The 27,275-nt window shown below is 39.1% G+C and overlaps 1 protein-coding gene across 2 annotated transcripts in view; it reads left to right on the top strand.

The window, feature by feature from the left end:
- Positions 1-27,275, top strand: part of CCSER1 (coiled-coil serine rich protein 1) — a 628,033-nt gene that overhangs the window by 60,427 nt on the left and 540,331 nt on the right. For both annotated transcript variants that reach the window (XM_021550301.2, XM_021550303.3), the window contains exons 2-3: positions 5,897-7,255; positions 9,644-9,831. In XM_021550301.2, coding sequence (XP_021405976.2) covers positions 5,941-7,255; positions 9,644-9,831 — 1,503 coding nt within the window. In that variant the 5' untranslated portion in view covers positions 5,897-5,940. The remainder of the gene's footprint in view (positions 1-5,896; positions 7,256-9,643; positions 9,832-27,275) is intronic.

Genomic DNA, 27,275 nt, shown 5'->3' with positions numbered 1-27,275 from the left:
ACAAGACCAATCAGAATGGGAGTTGAGCTTTTGATGTATTTATGTTGCTTCAGACTTCTTTATTGCAAGTTTATCTGCTTGTTTCCTCTCTCACTTCCTGAAAGCATGGGAGTATGTGAAAATAAAGATAGGCCTGGGCTGCAGAGTGCAGGAAACTGAAAGAAATCTCATCTCTTACCTTAGGGTAACTCAGTGGTTGGATTCTGTGTTCTTGGTTTTTTTGTGTGTATGGGATTTCCCCCCCCCCCCCCCCCCCCCAGATACATAAAAGCTACATTTTCAGTACAGAGGGGAATAAGAGTGTGGAGTTGTACATATGTGCATATGTAGACATACATAACTTTTAAAGGTCTGGTGCCCTGTGTTAGGTACTCTCCAGTTGTTTATACAAACTGTTCAGAAAACCTAACCTCCAAGCAGGAGTGGACATGGTAGGAGCTTATGAAATTTGACTGTGAGAATGATGACTGTGGCTGCTGTTCCACAGAATGCACTCTGTAGCTCTGTACCACGCTGCAAGGGTTACATGCACAAGGAAGGAAAAGGGAAGAGTGTTATTTGCAAAAGCAAGTGGAGCTGTTATGTATTAGTTTCACTCATTTAATGTGCAAACCCAGATTGTTTCAAACCTCCCTTTCCTAGCTAATGCTTTCTATTGTTCAGGCATTTGACTTTGCTGGTGTTTTCAATAAGATCCTATTAATTTGGTTACATTGTCCTTGGTAACCGCTAAAGCCCTGAGTATTTATCTGGTGTTTGTTTGATTTTGTTTTAAATTTAAACTGATTTTAAATGGCCTTTTTAGACTCCTGCATTGTGCTCATGGACAGGCTTGATGACACACAGTGACCTCTGGGAGCTGTGCAGGTAAAACCAAGTCACAAACGTAGTAGAGAGACAAATAATATTAGAACTTTATTGACGGCAGTAATGCTTAAATGCCGAGGACAGCACAGTGCAGGAATCCAAATGATGGAAGCTTAACACTTTGTGTGGGAGCCACAGGCTATAATGTTACCCCATGGACTAAAGGACTGCTTCTTAAAAGTGTTATCAGCTGCATCAGGACTTCTGTTGACACACTGACAATTAAAACCATTTATTTTCATGTAGTTTTGTGGGTATTTGTAGTATCCTGAGGCAAATATAATTTCTGTGTAAGGCTTGAGCCAGACTGGCTATGTGATGTGGTCCTTGCCTCCTACTGCATGGTAGTGCTCATGTGAGGGATGGAGGCAGGATCTTCGCAGTGTAAAATGCACATCTTAGTCCTGTGTGTTCTCCTTTATTGTACTGTTCCCAGGTCTAAGCAATAAAGAAAATGTATCATCATCCTTAAACTATGAGTGAAGCCTAAAAATCTTCCAGATGCTTATTGATATACTGCTCTGATTTAAGGTTTGAGGCGTTTCAGCTATGTGTCATGTCATCTCCCAGTTTAAACTTTGATAGCTAATTCAGTTGCGTTTCTTGTGTGGAAGATGTTTAATATTTCTAGAAATTGCATGTTTAAGGAGAACCTCTTTAGGGAAGCTTTGTTTAGAAAGTGTTGAGAGGTAGTAGTGGGTTTTTTTATGAAGAGAATGTCTGCACTCCCTTACACACTACAGTGTTGAATAAACATATCTTGTCTTTTGTGTGTACATGTAATTATGATAATGGTAAAATTCACAAATAATTTCAATTCCTAAATTTTGCCTCAAAGGCAATAAGAAATGTGCAAGGCTTAGACTGTTGCTTTTTCATATTTGCAGTTATTGAGAAAGTAGACCCATGGCTCCATCTGCTGGGGTTAAAAACCAGAAGCACAAGTACAAATTGCTGTTTACTGAAAGTGCTGAGTTTTGGCAGACTTGTGAGAGTAGCTGCTGGGCAGAAGCTGAAATAAAAAGTACTGCATTTTGGTTTTCAGCTGTTGAATTGATGGAGTAGATTTCTCTGGAGATACTGGTGTAATATTTTGACAATTTTGCCTGTTTTAACACTTGTGGGTTTTTCTTCCTACAGTTAGATTCACTGTCTGAAAGTTGAGCAATTTGTCTCTTTTGACAAGATACAGTAATACATACAATACAGAGCTACCTGTATAATTTTTACCTTATGTGTTTTTTATAGTCGGACAACTTCTGTAGGCAAGATAAAGGCCTGATATTACAACATTAGCTGGATGGTTCCTCCAAAGATCTCCTGTGGGGAAAGAGTAAGGCCCAACTATAAAAAACGTGACTTCTTGGTCTTCTCTGACAATTAAATATGTGACATTAAGATATTTTTGAGATTAATTTGCATTTTGCAAAGTCTTGGTGTAGACCAACATGAAAGGAGGCTATTTCCATCTGATTAACTTTTAAAATTTCTATTAAGAGGGAAGATATTTTGCTCACACTTGGTTTCTCAATTCCATTGCTCTGAGCACAGGAGCTTAGAAACTCTCAGCTGTAGCAAAGCTCTTGAGGAAGAGAATATTCTGAAATAATCCACTATTACTCTGCCTGCAGTTGTTTGCAAAACAGCTTTGTGATTTTCTTCATTATATCAAAATCTGTCTTGTGTAATGCCAGCTGCAAGAATATGCATCAAAAATCCATTCCATAAAAAGCAAAAATTGTCTGTCTTGTTCAGCACTGAGGAAACACTTCAGTTTCAGTAGTAACTGGATTTTAGAATTCAAAAGTATTACAAAGTAATGGCTGTGTATTGGATCAAGATTCAAACCTCTACACAGAATATTGTGCCTGTTTTCTTGAGTATTCTCATTATGTGCTAGCATATTTTGTCCTAAACAATGAGTCTAAACAAATGTATCTTTCTCTGCTCTTTTCTTTTTCCTCTGAAGATTTTAAGAATGATGCCAGTAGAGACAAGGATTTTGGATAAATAAAATTAATGGTTTTGCAGAGAAGATGCAGCTGGAGTGAATTTTACTCTGTAAGGGTTATTACTGTAAAGTTGCAAGTACAAACACTCGTGTTATGTGTGGAGACTGCAAGGAAACATCTCTGATGTTAGTCATAACAGGGCATATATGGCAGCTATAAGCTCCTCTGCTGTAAGCAAAAAAAAAAATAATGGACTTACAGATTTCATTAGTATCTGAAAGTATTGCTCTCCTGAAATACTTGTTATTTTTCCTTGTGTTGCAAGTAGAAAAGTTGTCATTTTAACTTAATGATAAGCTTTGACAGATTAACAGTGCAAAATGTGTGTGTATATAAATGTTATATCATTATATTAAATCATTACTTTTAAAAATATTACTAGACTATTCGAACAGTGTATGCACATGGGCATGCATGTATACAGATATATTTGCACAATGGTATATGCTTTAAGAAATATTCTCTGGTAGCTGTTTTAGACCTAGAAAAAAACAGTGTATTGTACTTAGTTTATATTTTATGGGTGAGGATTTCTACTGCTTAGACGAGAAGAGGAATGCTGACAGTTTGTGCTCTTCCTTCACAAGACAGGAAAGGAGCAATCAACTGAATAAATGCCATTTTGTTACCTGCTGTTAGAGGCAATGTATTCTATTAAAATTTATTACCACCTAGAAGGCCAAGGCTATGTTTATTCAGGGTCAATCTTTAGGAATAAACCCTTATTATTTAGACACAGTCTTTGTATTCCTAATGCAAGTTAGAGTGTGCTTTTTGGTCAGTTTTCTGCTTCCTTCTGCTTTCAGCTTGGAAAATTTTGTAGTTACAAACTAGGATGGCTTCAGTGAAGTGACAATTAAAGCTGTGGGCAGGAGAGAGAACAGTGGCAGCAAATGTTTTATACACCCATAAAATGCCTATAGGGGTTTAAGGTATTTTTAAAAGTACTTTGTTCATCTACTGCTGTTGTAAAACTGCATGCTAAATGTTTTCTTTTTTCCCCCAAGCAATTATGATCTCTCCTTAAAGTACAGGAAAGAATCCTTACAGTCTCTAAAAATCATGTGTGTATGTGCTTATCCATGTGTACCAGTAAGCCTGCAGGTAGAGAGTCACTACAGCAAAGAAACTCCAACATAGTAAGGGTCTTGAAGTGGCTAAAGAAGCCAGAGAAGCTTGAAGGGGAGGGGATGAAGGGTTTGATGTGGCTTTCAAAAGCCCATTTCGGTAGGCAAAGTTGTGGACAGGTGAAGAAGCTGGGATAACACCAGCTCCTATGGGAGCTCACAGAGCCTTGCGTTCTTTGCACTGTCCCCCCTGCAGTTGCTCTTACGCAGTGGGCTAAATGCAAACTTTCATACTTGTCAATGAAATGGAACAACTGGCTGTGCTTCAGTTCACTGCTGGATGTCAAGTTTTTCTGGTAACTCTGTGTGGTCCTGTATTGCCAGTTTTGCCTTAGACAGACTGAATTCAAATTGGGGTTTCAGTCACAGAACCCTGGGTGTTGTCTAGGTCAGGCTGTAGCTTGCCATCAGACATCACCAGTGGCTTCTTCCAATTAGTGACTATTCTCAAGCTGTTTTTCTCATCCTAAACTACAAAATTGCTTATTGATTCCTGATGCTTGTGAATAGTGTGGCTGCTTGGCACTGCATCTTCAGAGTGGAGCTGTACTCCACTCTGAAGATGCAGTAGCATTTAAAAAGAAATGTTAACAGCAGAAAAGTGCAGTTCAGCCTCTAGTCAGAAACAGTCTTTGAGCTTGTTACCCATTCTTTCACAGTTATATAACATGTATGTAGTTTTAATAAAACTTATATAAATTCTGTTTCCATTTATATATATGTGTGTGTATGTATACACTACCTAAATATATATATTGCTGACTGATACTTGCTGAGCCACATATTAAATTGCTCATTAGATGAATTACTTTGTTTTTGCACTTGACATTGTCTAGACAGATGACTTGGAGTCTATTTTTATGTGCTGAACACCAGCAGCTCATGAAGTGACATTGGGGCATAATTCCTACAGCCTCTCCTGTTCTTGTGATTATATATTACATGTTTTCATTGCTGTCTCTCTGTGGTCCTGTCTTTCACAGAGGTAGTTTATTATGACGAGAACAAAAAGGAGATAGAACTGGTATATATTTCATAAAGATTAATATTCTTCCAGTACATCTACAGTGCTGATCGAAAGAAGTTTTGCTTAAATATTTATAAAAAAATTACAAGTGCCTGTGCATGGAAGCACTTCTCACTAATTTCAAAAAACATGAAAAATGAGCTAATTATAAGCAAATAAGCTGTGAGAGGATTTCAGAAAAATGTTCAAAGAAGACATTACAGTTCAAATCTAGAAACATGATCCCATACTTTGACAGTAAATTCTTTGACCTTAAAGTTCTCTAGGAAGAATTTTTGCTGTTGAATATTTTGGCTGGATTGCAATACCATCATTTTTTGTATTGGAAAGTATTACATACAGCCTTTAACAGAAGCACATAAAGTAATTAAAATCCAACTGAAAATTCAATGAAGATTGAAAATTTATATCCTCTTCTTTCATGCAAAAATCTGAGTATTTAGAAATACAGAATAATGATTTGTTCTACTCAGATAATGAAAAATCAACTAACTTTGAAGAGCGCTTACAGTTTATAAGAAGAACTTAAAAACAAGGATGTTTGGGTGATACACTAATAGATCTTTTGGCATTTAGATTTTATACTGTTACCCAGTGTAACAGTATGCATTACTGTTGTCCAATACTGTATATAAAATTGTATCTTTTGTCAGTAGAATATTTTAAATCACATGTTTGCTCAGTTTTCAGTGATGGCTATTGAACATCACTTTGAAATGCTACAAGTCTTCAGTAATGTGTGTACAGCAAATTATGTTGACATCTCATGCATTTAGGCTGACTGACAAATCTGTTTGAGTGATCTTTGAGGCTGAATAATTTATTTTTTTCCCCCCTCCCCCTTTTTTTTTATTTCATCCTAGTTTATTTTACTGGCTGTGAAGAACCACGGACCCTTTTTGCCCTGATGGGGGACTCGGGATCCAGACGATCGACTCTTGTATCTCGCTTGCCAATATTCAGGAGAAGTGTTAGCCGGAGACACGACTCCTTTCCTTCCTCACCTTCTTCTGCCAATGCCATTGGTGTCCACACCTCCTCCCCATCCAGCACCAACTCCAGCTCAGGGAGCACAGGAAAGCGCCGGAGTATTTTCCGCACTCCTTCCATTAGCTTCCATAACAAGAAAGGGAGTGAGCAGAAGCCTGACTCAGCGAATCAAAATGTTAACATCTCAAATGGTGGCCAGTCCTCTCTTAGCACTTTCCAAAAACCCAGCTTAGACGAGCACATAAAAAGCAGAGGAAGGCATTCTGTTGGCTTTGGCAGCTCACGTAACAAGAAGATAACAAGGTCTTTGACAGATGATTTTGAAAAGGGAAAGGAGCCCTCAGCTAATAAGAATGTCTTTATCAATTGCATAAGCTCTGGGAAGAATGAGGGTGATGATTCGGGCTTTGCAGAAGAGCGAAGCCGATATTCTGTCAAACAGTCCACACGAAAACTTCTCACCAAATCTTTTTCATCACACTACAAATTTTCCAAACCGGTTCCAGAGAGTCAGTCAGTTTCCTCTGTGCAGCAGCCCAGGTGCTTGCTGGAAGTTAAATCCTATGTGGAGAGTGAACCTGTGATGGCCAAATTGTCTTCTCCATGCTCGGCTGAGATCACGGAGTGCATGGGTAGCTCCCTGCAGTCCCCTCTGCTCTCAGCTGACCTCACGGCTGCCCAGACCCCCTCGGATTTCGTCGCTCTGACTGAGGACTCTGTTTCAGAGGCTGATGCCCTGCCCAGCAGTGGGCCAGGGCCACTGCTCACAGAGGAATTTGGCCACGATGTCTCTACCTCTCAGATCTTCTTTAATCCTGCTGCTGCTCCTGTGAGGGAGAGAGAGACTGTGCAAAGTGCTGGCCATTCTGCTGGTGTATCTCCTGTGAATCATGCAAGCTCGTGCAGTGTGGAATTCAGTACCTTATTCAAAACCTCAGTTGCTAATCAAACAAAAGTACTGTTGAAAGCCAGTGGACTACATATTAATGATGCCAGCCACATAGAAAAAATTAACTCAGAAAATGCACATTTAGGAACCTTGACGTTACAGCATAGTGAAGAACCAGTGACACTCTCTCCAAAGGCATGGGGGTTGAGTGGCAGCAGAGATGAAAGCACTCCATGCAAGCACATGAGAAACACAGTTCCTCTAGTGGGATCTAACACTGTTCCATGTTCTGAACCTCAGTCCTTTAAAATGCAACAGGGTTATGAATCAAACCATCCTAAAGGTATGTTTCATGGTCTTTTTATTTTTGAGTTTGGTGGGTTTTAAGTGGGCTGGCTTCATTTCTTCTATAATGATTGTTTTGTCATAAAGTGTTGTTTAGAATTGCAAGTGCTAACTATGAAGTTCAGAAAGTAGAAATTGTGCCCTCTGCAGAACTGTAGGAATTAAAGGCAAAGTCTGTGGCTTTTTTGAGTTTGTGTTTTAGAGTTTGCAAACATCCATCGGTGCTGTTCATGGCTATACTTTGCTTAATAGAAAATGAATTAAGAATGCAAATTCCCAGCTTGTATTAGAGGCTGGAACTACAATTCCTTGAGACATCGCTATTTTGGACTTGAGCCATGGGGTTGCATAATTTAGAATGGGAACATCACCAGAGAAACAAATGTTCCTGTAGTGTGATTACGGGAAACAATACCGTTTACTTTATATTGATTGGGGTTTAGAAATTTCTAGAGTCTTGCTTTCTCTACTCAACTGATGTTATAGAATAGCTCCGAGTGGATATTTTGTCCAAGTATAAGAGACTTTGTTTCTGCTTCCATCTGAAATAAATGTCCAAATTCTCATTTTGTCATCTGTGAAACTGAGGGAGTTAATTGCCATCTAAATTTCACACCGGGTCTGTAGTTTATGAAGAGTAATTTGGAGTACTAACAAGATTAAGTGGAAAGACTGTGCCTAGAAATCCCAGTCTATAGAGATACAGATAAATAAGGCACCAGGCCCTTGAGTGAAGGACACTTGTCAGAAGACTTTATCTCTGACAGTTGATTTTCTCGAGCCAACTTAATGACTGGTGCTTTCTTGCTTAATCCTGAGGCTGTATGCGGGGGGGCAAAATTTGAGAGTTAACAAGACAGCATTTGTAGTGATTGTGTTAGAAGATGAATGATATTAAGTATAAACTCATATAACTTCACACCCATCATTTTGCTTGGATATTTATCTAGGCATGTAGATTATAAGCAATCAAAAGCAATTTTGCTTTTTGAATTATTAGTCACTGCTAGGCTTACTTGGGTATCTTGTATATAAATGGCAATAGAAAGTAAAATTAATCCACTGAATTAGCTTTCGCCAGAGGGCTCCTCTTTCACTCGGAACCTCAGTCACTTTGAGGGAAAAAATTTTCCCATTTATCTGTATTACTGGTCCTGAACACTCAGTTTGTCTTCCTTGCCACATTGTGTCATCTGTAAATAGCTCTTATTACTAGAGCTAATACTGCACTATATAAAAGTTGATGATTTAAAAAAATAGAAAAGTTCTGTTTTTTAGTGCTGTTCAAAATACTTTTATTCTGGTGTTGTGAAGAATGTATTTCAAATCAGAAATTCTCCAAGGGTACAAAGGAACCAGTGAAAATAAAGAAAAAAGCCTGCTATATGAAATGGGTCAAATACAGAAAAAGCTTACATGGCAATCAGCAAGATATGGTTATAACAACTTATACCTGTTGCAAACAGACTGGTTTGAACATTTGGTTTTCTAAAACAGTATTTGAACCAAGATATGATCAGAAAATACTTCTTTGGTAATAGATGTTTTCTCTTCTGTACCTGGTGTCATAGCTGATACCATTATAGATAGCATGGTGAATGTGACATTGATGCGTGAGGAGGTTTGATGTGCCACATATTTCTTAGTATATCTTTATGTATTTTTATGTGATATGGATTTTTTTGAGAACCTTTAGAGAAAAATCTCTCTTCTCTTGCAAAATGCAAAAGGTAAAATTTTCTGTATATATGACATTTATTATGCTACTACTCTTTTATCTGTCCCCAGCTCTATATTTGCCCTGACATGTCAAAATGTATTTTTTTTCTCCTCTTTTCTGATGTGTTATTGTTTTAACTGGACTGGGATTTTGCCCACTGACTGCAGGTTGATGGAGGGTGCAGGTGTAAGGCTAAACTAAGAATGCTGAACAGAAATGGAAACTGATGTGCATCCCTGTTATGCAGGGGTAACAAAGTTGTCACCTGGCCCTTCAAAAGCTGGACTTGCCTTTGGGCCTAGGATAAGGCAGGCTGGCACCACCAGGCAAGTGATAGTTTCTCTGGTAGATATTACTTTCAGCAATTTGGGAAAGTCCTATAACAAAGGGAGAAGGAAAAAGATGGATCAAAGAGTCTTTCTGGATTCTATGAGGAGCCCTTGACTGGGCTGTGGTGTGCTGAGCATGCCTGTCACCGGGGCTGAACAGGGAACTGGGGCCCAGGTGGCACCTTGATCTAGGGAAGCACAGTCTGCTTTCCACAGAACATTTCTCATGTGATTTCTTTTCAGTGTAATTATTTCAAGCAAAGCAGTGTTCTCATTAAGAAAATACTTGTAGAGAGCAGTTCCCTGTAACAATTGCTGATTGCTTCTCTCTTTGTAGTTGATCTTGCCAGCAGCCTCAGTCCATACAGGGAAGGCAGATTTGTTGAGAAACGACTGAGGTCCTCTTCAGAAGGCACTGCTGGGGGCAGCCGGTTGATCATAAAACCAAAGGATGGAAATGCAGAAGAGCTTAACAGCCTAAGGATACAGAGAGCAAGCTCGTCCTCTTCTAAAATGAACAGCATGGTGAGTTTTATTCCCTCATCCATAAGGTTATGGTTTTTTTCCTGGTTGGTGTAGCTATAGTGAGAAGCATTGACCTCAGGAGGGCAGGAGTTGCAGGAGTTGTCTCAGGCTTCCAAAATGTGATCCAGGCTTAGATTCAGATATTAAAATTATTTTTTTTTGCAGAGTGTGGTGCTGTGAAAAGGTTTGTGTACTTTCTGGGAAGAGTTTCTTGCTGACATGTGTTAGTAATTTGGTTGTGTTTGGAGCTTTTAGTGTTTTTCTGGTTTTGCAGGAAGTTTGCATCCAAATATCAGTGAATAACATGTAATATTTCAAAGCCAGAAAGAACATGATGATACCTAAAGACTCTGTTTCATGTAGGTATACAAAGCATTATGCAGATGGAGTTCATGCCCTAAAATACTGGTTAATCCTGGCTCAGGCCTGCAAACCTTTTTTGGGTTCTTAGACCCAAACTGTTAGGCAGATATGTGTTTATTTAAATACTAGGCTGTTTGATGCTCTTGCACTTCCTTCTGTTTAGCTCAATATTAATGATGGAAATGGGAAAGTGACAATCCAGGAACAGCAGGAAGTAGGCAAAGTGTGGATGGGATTAAATGGTAATCTGATCCCTTCTTTGTGTTTTGTTTATGAAATTTGATCTTTTTTCCCCCTCTGCCATTAGCAAGATTGTCCCCATATTGACATGATTTGTTTATGCTTATTGGTATTACAATCACAGACTTCTAAAACAAGATTAGAGAGCATGCTCATGAGGGAAGGTAAAATTATTCCTTCTTTCCCCCCAGTACATGTGGGTATTATGTTCCTATTTTAAGAAAATAGAGCTTTTTTAGTAAAAAGTGAGGTTTAGGAAGTAAATCAAGCAAAACCAAACCTGAAAACACCCTCTGCACCATCTCCTCCCCATAACCAACCAGAAGACAAAAGAAAAAAACAGTTTTATGGAAGCAAAATTAAAAAAAAAAAAAAAGAATGTTCATAATAATAAATATTTGAACAGGAAACGCGCCGCTTCAAAATACTTGTCACAATCAATTTGCGTTTGACAACACTGTAGCAGATGGCTACCAATGAATGATGCTAATGAGAATAAATACTAAGTAAAGAATTTGTGTTACTACACAAAGTATTATAAAAAACCTTAAGTGTTTAGAACAACATGAGTCACATGTCTGGCTGGCTCATGACAACATGAGTCACACTGGCTGTATTCATTTTTTTCATTTCTATTCATTTTTTTCAGTACTGGAGAAAAATGAACCACACACATTTAAGGGATGGAAGATCCCTGGTGGCAAGGGCAGCATCGCTGTGCACTTCTGCTCTGAGGCTCTGAGCGAGCAGCTGTGGCTGTGGGTGTTGGATTTCTGGCATCACTCAGATGCCTTGTTAAGCTGAAGAAACTGTCTACCTGTATCTTTGCCCCTGTTTCTGTTCTTTTTCTTGTTGGCATATAGTATGAACTGCTTCTGCTGGGGGACTGGGGCTGAGGAGCCAGAAAATCTTGCTAAAGGTGTGCAAGATTTTTCACAGGAGACAGGAAGTAAAAAAACAGCATCTGAGAAATTGTGCTTTATCCTAGACATCCTGGTCAGCAGAGTATTCTTGCATAATTGTCAGTTCTTGTTTTGAAGATGAAAGATAAAAGCTTGGATAGATTGACCTCCTAAATACTGGGAATATGTATCAAACCTACAAACAAGACCACTGCTTCCCCTAAAGAGTGGGGTTAACTAACTTGTGAGGTGCTGAAAGTAATTTATATTCTAGCTAAGGTCAGTGCTGTTTCTAAATGAAATTTAGAGAAGAAAAAATATTTCAAAATAACTCTGCAAACATGCCTATTTCTTATTATTGTGAATTATGATGTGAAAGGAATGCTTGAGATGGATTGCCAATTACGTGTTTACAAAGCTGCTGTTCTTGCAGTGGCCGATTCCTGCTACAAGAGGGCACCATTTCACCAGAAATGGTTTTGGCAAATGATCAGGACATGTGAGCAGTTTAATATTATTAATAGACCCTTTCCAAATAAGAAGTATTAATAGTGATGCAATTTAAAGAGATGGATATTGCTGTATAAGCTCTGCTCATTCTAATGCTTCAACAATGAATTAATAAGTTAACAAATTTAAATCTTTTGACATAACATATAGATTGTTAACTCTCTCAGAAGGTTGGTAGAAGTTATGCTTCACCTGCTGTTTCTGCCTAGATGGGTCTTCTTTTCCAATGTGTAAGAGAGACAAAAAGAAAGAAAAACATGAACCACCACAGCCCAAAGACCTGAATGGTCTGAAATACGCAGTTCTGCAATACCGGTGAAAATAATGTAAACCTGGATAGTTGACACAATGAGAATTAGATTTACCACATTAAAAAAAAAAAAATAAAGATCACACCACCAAATCACTTTAAGTAAGTTCTGTGAAAGATTTAGGAGACAGAGCAGCAGGTGGAAGAGATTTGATGTGTAGAAGAACTTGGAACCAAGAGAAGGTGAGATTTGTGTAAGCAACAAAATTATCCATCACTTGTCAAAGTAATGGCTAATATGGAAAGCTGAGTATCCTGAATATTACATTTATCAGTATAGAGACAAAATCTTAACTTTTTTTAATGTATGATAGTGATAATCAAGTGCTAGCAAATTAAAGTCATTAAGACCAGATAGTCATGAAGGATAATATGAATGGAAGTAACTGTGCATTACTTCAAGTTAAAAAAACTTGAGAGGATGGTGGGAACATCTGGATCACACTGCCCAATTCCAAGGCAGGAGCTACACTGTACTGTATGCATCCATGTGTTTTCACTCTGTCTAGAAATATGACTGCATATGTGCAGTGGATAAACACTGCCTACTTACTTGGCTCTTGCAAATCTGCCCTTCTGCCTCTCTCCTATTCTTTGCAAGGAAAATAGTGATTTGTCTTTACAACTGCTCCGTTGCCCATGCCTGTCTATCAGCCTATGTGCTACTTAACTAAAAAACTCTTACTTTTCAACTTCTTGTCTCAATGGATGAACACTGCAGGACTGTGTTTCTCTGGGCACTCTTCAGCACTTTTTCTCATACTTGAGTCTTCTCTAAATGTTGCCTGTTTCTTGCTTCTTAAATTCAGCTTCAACTTTTCACCTTTGCAGGTAAAAACTTTTGTGCTTGCCTTCAGTGCTGTGTCGTCAGCTTCCTTTGCCTGGAGCAAAGCAGCCTTGCCAACCTGTGCTGGCCCAATTAGAGCAGCACAACTTATTTTTCTGGATTGTTGCTTTGGCTGTGCCATTTTTTTCTTTGCATCTTTCCTGTGGTTCCTATATATTAGATATACAACCAGGGACTTCTGAGGCCTAAGGACATCCCTGCCTTTTTCTTCTCAGCTTTAACAGTGGCCCTGTTGCCAAGCTGTCAAATAATTGCATTCATGTTTTCTCCCATGCTGCCTATCATGCACTTGGGTAACTGCAATTACCTCAAAATTTGCTTCATTTCTTTTCTGGATTTTCAGTTTAATTTTTTTTGCCTTGCCTAAAGATAATTTTTCAAGATATGTGCTAGTACTATATTACTAAGGTTTTTACTGAGTGTTTTTTGCTTATTTTATCAGTGCTGATGCTAAGCCAAAATCCCCTTTTCCTCATACTTGTCCTATGCTTGTTAAGTGGGGATGCTCGAAGTACCAGGTATCTCAGTAAATGTTTGTGTACAGCATAAATTAGGAACAGCTAATGTAAGACCCAGTGTCAGAATACAGGGCAGTATTTCATGGGCAGGAATTCAGTTTGATAATGGAATTAGTTGAGTATGTTAGTTAAACATTAAGTTTTAGAAATTAATAATTTACTCATTTAGTACAGAGCAGGCCATCTGATGTTTTGGGAATATAGAATAAATGTAAATGATTGACACAGAAATATGCTTGCAAATTAACTACAAATATTTGAGACTCCCAGTGTGTCTGGAGGGAGTAGAAAGTCAAAGCAGAGGTCTCTAATGAAAATGCATTATGGCCAGAACATCTGTGGTAATTATCCAATTAGTATCTGGGGTCTAAATTTTGGCTGGTGTCCTGGATATTGTATGTGTGTAACTCCACCTCAGTTTTGTTACCTAAGTGATTTGGGGTGGCCTAGTAGTTAATAGTCAGGCTTCTAGTACACTTCAGAAATGGTACTTACAGTGATGGAGCTATTATCCTATCCACTGTATTCAAGTTTCTTCCTGTGTTTGATATTGTACCTTATCAGCCTGTACTCAAATCTGTAGCTCATGGAAGTGTGCTCATTGCTTCTCACAGATAACTTTATTTTTAATGTTACCCGAGCATTCTTATTTGTTATCAAGCACCAGTTTTAATCCAGTTGCTACATCATGACAGGAACAGCAGGATCCTGTGTCCCCATGGACTTCAGTGAATGTACATGAATAAGGGCTAAGATGTTTTTTTATGTTCCTCTTGCTTATGCTGAGTTGTATGATACTTTCATGATGCACGATTAAGCACAGAGTATGAATCAGACTAAGTTGACTGCTAATGTGGAGAGAATTGAAGTAATTTTCATATTTGCTTGAGGTGGCTTTAACATTGACCTTCTGGAAGCTGTGATTCTTATGTAATGTGTGGCAGATACATGAGGTGGTGCTTATGTGAGAATAAACACAGAATAAATGCAGGGTTTTTTTTGCCCCCAGGCTACAGCAATTCAAGATTGGGTGCTTCTTCCAGGTTTTTGATCCTTTTGATTGAGATGGAACCTGCTACTGAAAATTCTTGAGTTGAATGAGTTTCAAAGGGTGACGAATAGTAGATTTGAAAGTGGAGTTGAATGTGGCTTTTTTTGTGACCCATAAATGTGACCTGTAATGGCCTGAGAAAACCTTGTGGGGTATTCTCTCCTTCTACAGACTGGCATTAATTATTAATGCCTGAACAGCCTGCCCTGGAAAGGCAGTGAATGAAATTAGAGGGATGATATGAGTGATCAGGGCTTCAGTTCATGTAAAAAAAACCCCTCAAACAAAATAGCCTTTTTCAGATATGCCAAGACTGTTGCAAAAATATGAACTAGGTAAGTAAAATGCAGACAATTCTTTATTGGCTTCTGCACAACCTTCTTTACAACAAGCAGTGTTATGTGTGCTCAGAATAGCTACAACCTGGTTTTAACTTGCTGTGAGGGTGTACTATATGGTATCTATGGTGTTCATAAAAACTTTGTCATAATGAAAATAGATGTGCTGTTCTTTTTCTGTCACTGAATTATGTTATTTTGGCTTAATTTGAATTGGTCTCTGCTATGCTGGGCTTCTCGAGGGAGAATATTTAGGAACATCAATTGTTACTGAACTGTTCAAGCAAACCCTGTAGGGAAATGGTTCACCCTTCATGAGAAGTGGACTTGACAGCATTAATTTATAACTGGATTGATATTAAAGTAACAAAATTTTCCCTTTTGCAATGAATTTGGTGTATTGCTCCATTCTAAAAAGAAACTGTGGGAACCACTTAAAGCAAGAACTGTCAGGACTGTTTTGGCTGAATAGTGCTATCTAGATAGAAGTAAACTGCTGACTATAGATACTTAATGATTTGAGCCTTATATTTCTTATTTAGCATGGAATAAGTGCCTTTCACATCCTTTCACATCCTAATAGGATAAAAAAATGGAAATGGCACATAGGGATTTAAGCATTTTGGCTGTGATTTTTAGGTCAACTCAGCTAGAAGCTTTCTGGGTAACTACCCTGTGGGAAATTAATGTCTGTAGTGTAATGTGTGTTTCTTAACAAATGAAGGGCTTGTGAAAATCAGATTGTGGTTGTTAAACACTTTGAATTAATTCTTGAGATTAAGTAACTAACAGAAGTTAATTTAGATGTGGCTTAATGCTTATGCTGTGATGTTCTATGCACTTCTTTAAGGACATAATCATGGCCCAGAAAAGGGTAAACTGTTAATCTAACATTGGAGTAATTATTTAAATTGAATTGAGTTATGTTTATACAGTTAGTAGGTAGAGCTATTAGCAATTTTAAATCCCAGAATCTTCATGGCAGTGAGAGGGAATGTTGTGTAGCAAAAATAGAACAGAATTAGTTCTTTCTGTGCTTTTATGGGTTAATTGCAGTGAGTGAACTGCACTCCTCAGCTGCATGAGGAGGAGAAGCGGAAGAGAAAGTGTGAAAACTTGCAGGCTGAGATAAGGACAGTTTAACAGGGAAGGCAAAAGCTGCACACACATTCAGTAGTTCTGAGGGGTGGACAGGTATCCATCCATCCCCATCCATCCATCCATCCATCCATCCATCCATCCATCCATCCATCGCTGGGAAGCAGGGCTCTGTCACACCTTGTGGGTACTTCAGAGGATAAATGCCCTGAGTGCAAACATTCCCCCTTCTTCCTTCCCACCTTGAACTGCTGAACACAGCATCATATGGCTGGATTGCTTTGGTCAGGTGGGGTCAGCTGTACCAACTGTACCCCCTTCAAATTCTATCTCATTCCCAGACACTTGAGTGGCAGGGTAGTGTTAGGAGCAGAAAATGCCTTGGCAACTGTGCAGGCCCTGCTCATCAATAGCTAAAGCATATCTTGCTGTGTTGATAACACTGATTTGGTCAAAAATCCACAACACAGCACCATAAAAGCAAGCGGATATGAAAATATTTAATTCTCTCCCATTCAAAACCAATGCAAATTTGGTATCTGATATTTTTTTCTGAAGACTTGTACGAGTATTTGCTGTGAGTGTTGTTTGAACTACTTTACAGGACACTGAACTTCTAAAACGGCAGGTAGGTGTCCCCTATAATGCATTGTGTTTACTTTTCTAAACACAGAAAAACATGGCTATTTATTGAGCTATTTATTAGCTATTAGAACATAGCTATTTTTCAGAAAAACATAGCTGCCGTGCGCGACCAGCTGCGGGCGGGTGCTGGTGGGACACAGCAGGAGGGGGGAGAGGCAGCGGCCGCTTTTCCCCTTCGGCTCTGCGAGGCTCAGTTCTAGCACGGGAACAGACGAGAGGGCGACACGGGGCTCGGGTGCAAACGCGTGTTTATTGTGGGAGCGTGTTCCCGAGGCACCGGGACACTGACTGGGGGTCGGTTACACCCCGTGCCGGGGGCGGGGGGAACCTGAGCCACGGACAATGGGACGGGAGGCAGGGGACAGGGGCAGGGAAACCGCGGGGACAGCGATGGGAAAGGCGGGGGGGCAGGAACAGACCGCGTGGCGAGGGGGAAGGATAAGGGAACGCAGGAATGGGACAAAGGACCGCGGGAGAGAGGGGGAAGGCGCGGGAGGGGGGGAGGGGGAATGGGGGGAAGAAGGGAAAATTACAAACCCCCACACGTAGCTATTTATTGAGACTCAAAATAGAAGCATAAAGCAGTTGATAGATTTTTCTAACAAGAGGCACTTTTCTGCTAGTCTTACTACATCCTCCAAATAGTTTTGCCAGGTAATGTAAGAGGTAGTATGTTCTGAAGCTGCTCATCATTTAGAGTTGATATTTTTATGGATTTCTTTTTCCACATGATGGGAAAGATTTTTTTCTGCACAGAAATATCTGGTAATACGTTAAAATATACCCTAGTCATAAATACTGTTTAAATAGATAGATAATATTTGTCAAGCAAAAGCAGCTTGGTTATTTTTCTATTTTATTATGACTTTTACATTTTCTTTCCTGTTCATGACCTTTTTTTTCCATGTTTTGAATACAGGTGAATGCTGCAGCAAGGTTGTTACAGTCTTCTTGAAGTAAACCACTCATTCTGTTTGTGCATGTGGGCTTCTAAAGTCGTTGTCACCACCTATGGTGCCACCCCCAAAGCAGTAACTCTCTTGTGGTGAAGATAATTATATGTATCTTCAGTGCCTGTTATTCTGTGGACCTGTGAGAGAGGACAGGGGTTTATCAAGGATGAAACAATCCTGTGAAAAATCTCATGAATGCTCCCTGCCAGCTCTCACAGTGTGTTAATCAATATTAAGAGAGAAACAGAATTTCTGATGCACGAAGGCAACTTTGCGATGATCTGGTCCAACACCTCTGCTCAAATCAGGATCAGGGATGGCATCCCTACACCCAGGGATGTGTGTAGTTGGATTTAGAGTGTCTCTGAGGGTAGAGGCTCCAGAGCCTCACTTGGCAGCCTGTCCAGGTGTTTGTCCAGATTTATGGTTAAAAAAAAGAACAAAGCTTTTTCTTGGGTTTCTTGTATTTAAGTTTGCACTTCTCTATTCCCTGGACAGCACTAAGGGAAGTCTGGCTCTGTCTTTATGACATCCATGACCACCCTTGTGTGTCTGATGCTCAAAGGCCTCTGATACTTGGAAGAGATGAGTCCAGTATTGAAGGACAGGAGCCAAAGGGAATTATAAGCAGAGCTCCTTTGACACCCTCATTGTGCTCCCAACTCACTTGCTTTGCCTGTGAGCTCTTCCCAGTCATTCTGCCTGCAAATGTGCTGTGTTGAGCAGAAATTGTAAAGTCACAGGAGCTGGGATCATCCCCATGTGTACACAGTCTCTTATATTTCCCCATCCTACATCACAGATGAGATGTGTCAGAGAAAGGAGGTGGTTTACAGGGAGTTCCTGTGATATCCAGTGATGGCAGGTGGGAAGGTGTCATGGTTTGACACTGGCACAATGCCAGTGCCCCCATGAAAATGTGATCCCTCCCTTGAATGCTGTGAAGTGGAATCTAGAATAGAGCAAAGCAGGCCCAAGCTTAATAACAGGAAAAAAAAAAAACTTTATTAAACTACTACTACTAAAGAAAAGAGAAAACTAAAGAATGGGAAAAAAAAACACACAAAGATCAAATGAAAACCTTGCAAAACATTCCTCCCCCCACCACCCAACTCCAACAAACCACAGTGAGACACAATCTGGACCCCAATCAGGTTTCCACCCTCCAAACAATCAATACTCAGCCCATCGAGGGAGGCAGGAGTCTCTCCTGTGCCACAGACCCCCCAAGAAACACAGCTCCACATCCTGTGTCTCCATGTCACACATGGCACCGCCCGGAGAAAAAAGTTTGCCATGGTGACCCTTCTCCTTTCCATGCACAGTGCTCTCACCACAAATGCATGGATGGACAGACTGCTTTTAGGATTTTTCTTTTCAAGGATGCCCTGCCAAGAGGGGAGAAAACAACAGTTCAGTTTTTCATTGTTTGGGACCACAGTCCCCCCCATTTTCCCCTGGGGCTGAGGGCTCAAGAACAGAGATCTTCTTCTCTTCTCTTTCCTTTCCAGGACAGGGGGCGCCACCACAAACCCCCTAACCTTTTCTCTGTTCACTCCAATTTTGTCTTTTTCCCAGCTGAAGCAGGTCTCTTGACTCACTGGCATCCTCCCAAAACACAGTCCCTCTTGAAGGAGAAGATTGGTTCAGGTTGTGGCTAACACGGAAAAGTCCAGCCAAAAGCCACTCCTTGTCCCCCTCCCCTCTAGAATTCCTCCTTCTAACATCCCAGGGTCCAAGGTGTCCCTCTTCCTCTCTTTCAAACCGAGGAGGGGAAAGGAAAATTCACAAAGCTTTCATTTCTCAAGAAAGGGTTAAAAGTCCAAACTCCCAGGATGGCTCGATGCCCGGACATCCAGCAACTCCCACGGGACTGGGCACCTTGGAGCTCCCCCCGCTCCTTCTTCCTCGTGGCTTTCTCTCTCCCTCTCGGGAGAGAAACTCTGGGGGGGGGGGGGGGGGCGAATGGAGACATCCCAGATTTCTTCCACCCTTCCATCTGCAGGGGCCAGCCCGGTTCCAGTCCTTCCACCACCCTTGGGGCCTACCTTTCAGGCCATGGGGGCTTCCCCTCCCCCACCCAGCTCGTGGCTGGGCAGGGGAGAGTTTGCACTGCATGCTGACTGGAACCAAAGAGAGCGAGTTCCCCTGGGAATTCTGCTTTCAACCCCTCTGTGTTCTCAGAGGCGTGTTCACCTTCAATTGGTCAATATCTAAATTGACCTCTTCCTTCCGGAAAAAATTCTCTTTCCGTGTCAAACCACGACAGAAGGAAAAGTGTGAGAGGGTGGAGAAGGCACCAGGACACTTAACAAGTGTTTCTGAGAGAGGTGGGAGAGGTGGTAAAACCTGATGTACTCTGCTTGCATATAGGGATCTCTTCCCTGCACAAGGACAGGGTTCAGGAGAACATGGAAGTTAGTTACCATTGATGGAGACAGGTTAGAGGGTTATCTGAGCTAGTGTGGCTGATCTAATGTCTGTATTTTATTACACTTGATTTGTAAATAAGGGAGGGGCCTTCATGCAATGAGTAATACTTAAGTGGAAACAGTTTTCTATCCAGTATTGGTAAAAGAAAGTACTTCTTCAGAAAAAGAGGGTAAATTACTTTAATTGAATGTCTGCTATGCCCTAGAAGATTAGACATGTCTTTTATCTTGGGAGATGCCCTTAGCGCAGGCAGTATTTTTGCAGCTGTAGCAGATATCTTCTTGGGTTAGCATATGCAAGTAATACATACAATAGGAAAACTGTAAATTTTAGATGACTTTTCTAAGGGAAACAGTTACTGGACAGCTAATTCACTGAACTTGAAGTTTATGACTAGTGAATAGAAATCAGTATCTTGGATTGCTCATCCTGTAGGTCAGATGATTCATAGGTAGTTTGCACTCTCTTATTTTCTATGAAAATAAAAAATGGAATATTGCCCTGGCTTTGTTCTTAGAGTGACTAATTTTGCCCTTGTCTTTTCTTATACACATCATTTCCTGCTGTGTGGATCCCTCAAACAGTGTGTCCATAAATAGTTCTGTAGTGCGAGTTCTGGAATGCTTTCCTATAAGCTGCCTGTTTGTATTCTTTTGCTTATGTAAGAATAAACTCAGAATAAATACAGTATTTTTTCCCCCAGGCTACAGCAATGCAGGGTAGGGCGCTTCTTCCAGGCCTTTGATCCCTTTGACTGATAAAAAGAAGGTAATGGGGTGAGAAATGGAAATTCTGTTGGGTCACTTGTTAGGTCATTTATATTTGCAGTCCTTCTTGTCTTGCCAGTGTGATGCTGGAAGCAATACTAGATGAACCCTGGATTGAGGATTTGGCAGGGGCTGGAAAACTAGATGGGGACATTGAGGCTTGCCATTTAGAACAGGAGATTTTTCTGGTTTAAAGTCAAGTACATGCTAGCCCATGAAAGTCTCAGGATTGTGCTTTGTGATTTGATACATGGGCATCAGGTTTGGGAATGTTTATCTAGGTTCATTCACCTTTTAGTGAAGGAATGGGCAACAGTATATCATTCAAGAAAGGAATGAAATCCTATACCAGATTTTGTTGTCCCTGAGAATTTTGTGTATTAATAGCAGTCTTTCACTAAAACAAATGAAATTAATTGAAATAGGTGGAGCAATTAGTTGCACAAGACAAAATGCCTTGTTTGACACCAAAGAAAACCCGAGGAGGGAAATTACGATGTTTAGTAACAGACTGCTTCCGGATCTTGAACATCTGCAACAGGATGGGGAGTTTTCATCAACTGACAGTTAATAGAAATTTGTTCACTAAGGTCTGTTATTGTTGCTTGGACTGATACCTTGGATAGAAAGAAGGGCTTCAATTTTTCTTACTTAATTGTTTTTTATGCATATGTGTTTTAGGTTACTCCTACATATCCACCCTGTTATGTCTGATGCTGTGGAACAGGCAGCACTGTAGCAGAACTCATGTCTCCTAAAAATGACTCCCAACAAGATTCTTCACTGAATAAGTTGGTTTTTTTTTTTTTTTTTTTTTTTTTTTTTTTTTTGTTTTTTATTTAATACATCTAAGGAAATGAGGTTAGTTTTGACTGCTTCAAAAATCAGAAGTCTCTTGTCATCTTTTTTTGGCATCTTTTAGTTGATAAAAGTAAAACTCAACAGTTTTGACATAGTCACTCTTACCAAAATTATTAGATTGTAAGTGTTGGGAGTATATTTTGAAGAAACTATCCCAAAATAAGCATTGCAAAATTTGTGATATGTGAAGCAGCATGAGTAAATAGTGAGAGGGAACACTTAGCTAAATGAAGTTGCCTTTATAAATCTGTAGACTTGGCAGAAAGTTATCCTGGAAGACTTTCATCTTCCTAAATTTGCCAACTTTTGAAATCTGTCTCCTTACTGGAGTGGAGGAAGTGTAGTAGGGAAAATGAGAACCTGATCCAGAGAGAAGCAAGGAGGATAAAGGGCAGGACTTACTTGCGACTGGGCTGTGTTGCCACTAGAAAATGGGTGGGTTTATGAAGTGCTGATAAGAAAGGAGGAGTTAAATGTAAGAAAATTGTGATTTTGGATGGGATGGAGTTCACTGCAGGTGCTATGGAAAAGGAAGAGATAAAACACTGGGAAGGAAAAAATTTCAGGAGAAAGTTTTGACTAGGAGATCTGAAAGTTAAGAGGATAGGAGTAGTCAGTAAAGCTGGAAAGATGGGAGAGGCTATCTAAATTTTTATAAATTAGGCAGGAATTGAGGGAGAAGCTGGGAACTAACGAGGTCAAGAGCTTACAAAACTGGTTGACAAGAGAAATTTGTAATCCTTCTCTTAGCTGAAACATTGAATTTCTGGAGTTACTTTTATCTTCTATGATTATTCCCTATAGGAGATGTTGTTTAGAAGAAAATAGAGCAGCCTGAAAAGTAAGCATTGTTGGCACGAACCTGTCAGGCATTTCAGTTGGAAGAGGGAAGTAATGCATTTTTTCTACTGAAAGTGTGGCAGTATGCACAATAGTTTAAGTATTTTCATTAGTCACTTTTATTTTAGCAGAGTTTTTCCTCCAGATGAATATAAAAATTTACCATTTTTGTCTTTAGTCTTTAAGGACAGATGTGACATGGTGAAAGCAAATTGATCTTGTTATCAAAGCTATCTTTTATTTTGAAATACTTTGTCTTCTCTCAGCCTGTAGAAAAAAAAGAAAAAGGAATATTTTTGCATCTTTATGAATAAAAATGTATGCCTGTAACTTCTGTTTGTGTTGGCTCTGGTTAAAGTAGAATCACAAAGTTTTTCTGAGATGCCTAATTAATATGCCTTGTTCACACCTACACTGTTAAACTAATCATCACAGTACAGAGTGAGGATAATTTTTTTCCTTGTGTCTTAGAGAAGGTAACTTTTGCAAAACATTTGCTTTCCTCATAGCTCAGGATATCCTTTTTATTCCCCATTCCTAGTCTAGAGGAAGTGTGTGCAATCATTAAAGATTATGCAGAAAGAAAAATTAATAAAGGAACATAAGACACAGTCATCATGGGGCTTCAGATATTGCTTGCTCCCAGGCACATGTTAAGGATGTGTGTTTGATGTTGTAAAATGCCTAACTAAGGTAACTTAGTTCTCAGTCTATCAAGTTATGCATAGTTAACTTGTTTTTACACTGAATTTCTTCTAAAGTTTACCAAAAATAAGTGGATTATTTTCTGTGATCTGATCACAGTGGGAAAATTTCTTTCTCTTTTAAACAAACCCAAATCATCATCAGTGTCAGAGAATATAGACAAGCTGTCAAACTATTCATACTGCTTTTCAGGTCCTAAGAAGAGAAGGGATGCAGAAGTACAGTTAATTCCTCAAGACAGTAGTTCAGTAAGATCATCTGACCAGATCTAATAACAGAATATTAATAACAAATAGTAATAGGAAAGTAAAATGTCCTTCCTACTTTACTGTGCCCAGTCACAAAATCAAGAAGAAAATATTCCATTGAGAAGTAACCAAGAAAGCTTACTTGTGCAAATGAAATTGTCAGAACAGACAGATTTAGTCTGGGTGTTTGTGGATGTCAGATTTTTCATCGCCAGTATTAGGCACTGATGAGACATTGAATCCCAGCATGCTGGTGTCTTTGTGAGGTTTTTATTTCAAAGAGGATCAGATACATGAATAAAAATCTTGAACCTAAGTGAAAGGAACAGTCAACCACTCAGCCATGGTTCATGAATCACAGTAGTTCATTTTAATAACTTTAGTTGGGAAAGTGGATGACAAACTATTCTATTTGGATGCTTCAAGTGGACTCAGCTGTCTACTGGAAGGACCTACAGGTGGAAGAGAATAGGATTGAATCAGGGATGCTATGCTGACTAACACAAGAAAGAAAAGCACTGTGAATACATGGTTTTGCTCTTGGATAGCATTCACCCATCTATATAGTCTGCGTAACAATTGTGGCATTATTAAATGGTATGAAGTGATACACTGATTTCTGAGGCATATTTTTTGCTGCTCAGGAGGAGGCCTGTAAGGTCTATTAACCAGAGGAGTTCAAAGATATCTCTTGTTGTTCAATATTTATTTTTTGAAAAATTCCGTGCAGCAGTGTGTCTGTTAAAAAGATTTTAGGATGCTTTGTTGTCCCTCTAATGCATTTCAGTTCATTTAATGGAGCTCTCAATTTTGGAGTTAGCACATGAAACTGTCAAAACTAAATTGTTTGTGAGCCTGCTTGTTGTTGTAAAGAAAGAAAAGCCAATGTTCCTAATGGTAAATAAAAACATTTTCATGATCATATCCTTTGAGTATTGTTGCATATTTTAATAGGTGGTGAACAAACTTATCACTGGTTTTTCTGCCTCTGTGTTGTGATGGCACACAGTGTCTATTTTCCAAAAATAGACCAAATAGTGCAGAATCTGTCAAGGGATTTGTTTAAGCTTAGAATTGTTTGGCAAATAAAATAAAATTCAATTTTCATTAATTCTGCATATTTCAAAGGCAGAGAGAGAACATTTTTGCATAGATGTATTGCAAGTTATTTTCATATTCAAGGCGAACAGAAGGATTTAGCAGATCCTAACATGAATTAGGATTTCATTTAAGACCTGAGTTTCATTTTGATACGCTGTTGCTACATACAAGGTTTGCCCACTAGCATTACAAAAGCCAATTAGCCTATTAATGCTCATAGGTATTTATAGGGAATAGCCATACATCAAATTTCAAACACTATGTAATATTGCCTGATGTCTGAGAAACCTTTTATATTGGCTTTTTTTTTCCTTAGACTCACTGTTGGAAATTATTTTGCTGACATCCTTTCTGGACCAAAACCAGGCTATTTTGTTGTTTTTTTGTACTTGTGTTTTAGTAGAATGCTGGTGGTAACGTGGCAATGCTGTGTCCAAGCACTGTGTCCTCTGTATGTTGAAGTAAAAGAGTTGTTGGGATTCCAGAGTAGAGGAGAGCAGAGCATTTGCTTCTATGTGTGTGTATGGATATCAAACAAGTGCCTGACCCGTATGTGCCCACAGGTTTCAACAGGTAAAAGAGATTGAGAACTTTTTAGAGCTAGAAAGGACCATTGGATTCTCTGGTAGACCTTGTTTATGCCACTTTTCATAAAAGGTTGCCAGTTAACCTCTGGTTCAAGGACAATGAGTTCTGTTGGAGTAAGGATATGGAAAATATTAAGAGATGGAATAAATATGACTTCATTTGCTAGCTTATTCTGAAAGTGTGAGATTTAAAAAAAACAACCAAACAAACCAAACAACAGCCGATGGATCAAACCACCGAAAACAGACTGTGGAAAAAATACCAGGCCTGATTCCTAAGTTAATTGTAGCTGTGTTTTTACTTCCAGCCATTAGGCCTCCGATTGTCTTATGTACCTAGACGTAAGTGCATCTTTTTAGTAAGTGACATTTTTCTGTTCATTAAAGCTACTTGTAAATTATAAAGCTACCTCCTTTGTGTTGCTTTCTATTGGAACAGATAGAGATCTTTACATATTTTACTTTGCAAAATATTTGGCTATTTTTATTGGTTTTATGATTTTTTACTTGGCTGCATTAATTTTTTTTAGGGAGAGTAGGTTAAGCAAAAGGAAAAAAACAACTGATTCTAACAAAAGAAGTGATATATTTGTGAAAATAACTGGTACAGAAAACAAAAATCACCATCTTATTCCTGTCCCTCTCTGTATAGTTGATAGCTCCAGTACCAATGAATATCTTAATTTTGCACCTTCCAGGAAGATAATTATTTTGCTGCATGGTATACTGACTGCACCTGAATGGTAACTCATGCAAATGATATGACTATCTAGTCCCTCAAATAATTTTTCTCAGTGAAGAGAATGGCTCTTTGTAAATTTGTGCAAAATTTATAATTTTCCACTGCTGTTTTCTGTGAGGCTGATGCAAATATACCTGCAATATATATATATACTAAAGGAAATAAAGTGTAGGCAGTAACACACATTTCTTGTTATCAGTTGCATTCATTAAAGCGGGAGTCCTGTTGTAGCTCAGTGGGATGACATAGGAAATTATTCCAGTGTGCCATGGGAAATAATTTGCTTTGGATTTTCTTTGTTGGTGATGTTCTTAATGGTATTTATTAGTTTGAGGGCTACATAAGTATTTTATGGAAGAGCTGCTGATCATAACTGCTTGTCTGTCAGCCTTTAGGTGAGTGTTCTTTCATCTATCATCCACTTGCACTGAATTCCACGGATGCTGTGAAGGGATATTTGTTTTTGTCAAAAGATATGCTGTAGCATGGTGCAGAAAGATGTAACCAGTACAAGTAATGTAATTTATTGGTCTAATTGAAACAGATTCAAAAAATGAACAAGCTTTTGTCACGGAAATCCTTTTCAGGGCCATTTCCTTAGGTAATAAGTAATTATCTTGGAGGACGTGCTTGTGTCTAGGGAGTATGTTCTTATATTAGCTTTAAAACTGGTCTGGTAAAAGAAACTATTTCTTCTAGTGAACTTTGTTTTTCATAGCTTTTTTGTCAATCATGCTTGCAACAATTCAATACGTTTTTCATTAGTGCATCTCCCTGCTTTTGTATGCTTTCAACCAACACAAGCAGAATGTAAACTATCTTGTCATTCACACATTGAAAATTCTGGAAGAGTAGTAATAGATAGAAAAATGAAAAATATATATGTAGTTTATCACCTCTTTTCATATAGCTGCTTTTTACAAAGGTGATGCTGTTGCTTCTCTCCCACTGGAGCTATTCACTGCAAACTCCTATTTCTTTGTAGTTATTATCTGGATTTAAAAGAAATAAAAGATTGTGCATTTCTTCATTTGGCAGCTTTCATCACTTACATTTGTAGGTGAAAGCTGCCAAGCCCTATTAGAGGGCTAAGCTCACCAGGGGGATAGTTGTGTCATTTCCACTCACTTGTCATGTTATTTTCTCTATACTTGTTAACTCAAACTGTCAACCTGTAAAGTGCTCTTACCACATCTGCACATGAGGTGCTGCAGGAGGTGACATAAGCTAATAGAAGGAGTTAATGGTAACAGAAAATCTCATTTGTACGTAGTGTGAGTGATGAGCTCAAGGACTTTGACTGCCTTGTAATTAACTGTGCATTGTGTATCTTAGTGTGATAGCTGCAGAGACTGCTGCTGTCTCCCTGGTCCTGTCTGATAGGG

This window comes from Lonchura striata, chromosome 4 (genome assembly GCF_046129695.1).
Source record: "Lonchura striata isolate bLonStr1 chromosome 4, bLonStr1.mat, whole genome shotgun sequence".
Classification (NCBI taxonomy): Eukaryota; Metazoa; Chordata; class Aves; order Passeriformes; family Estrildidae; genus Lonchura; species Lonchura striata.
The sequence above is the reverse complement of the archived record's forward strand: the minus strand, read 5'-3'. Positions and strand labels throughout refer to the sequence as shown.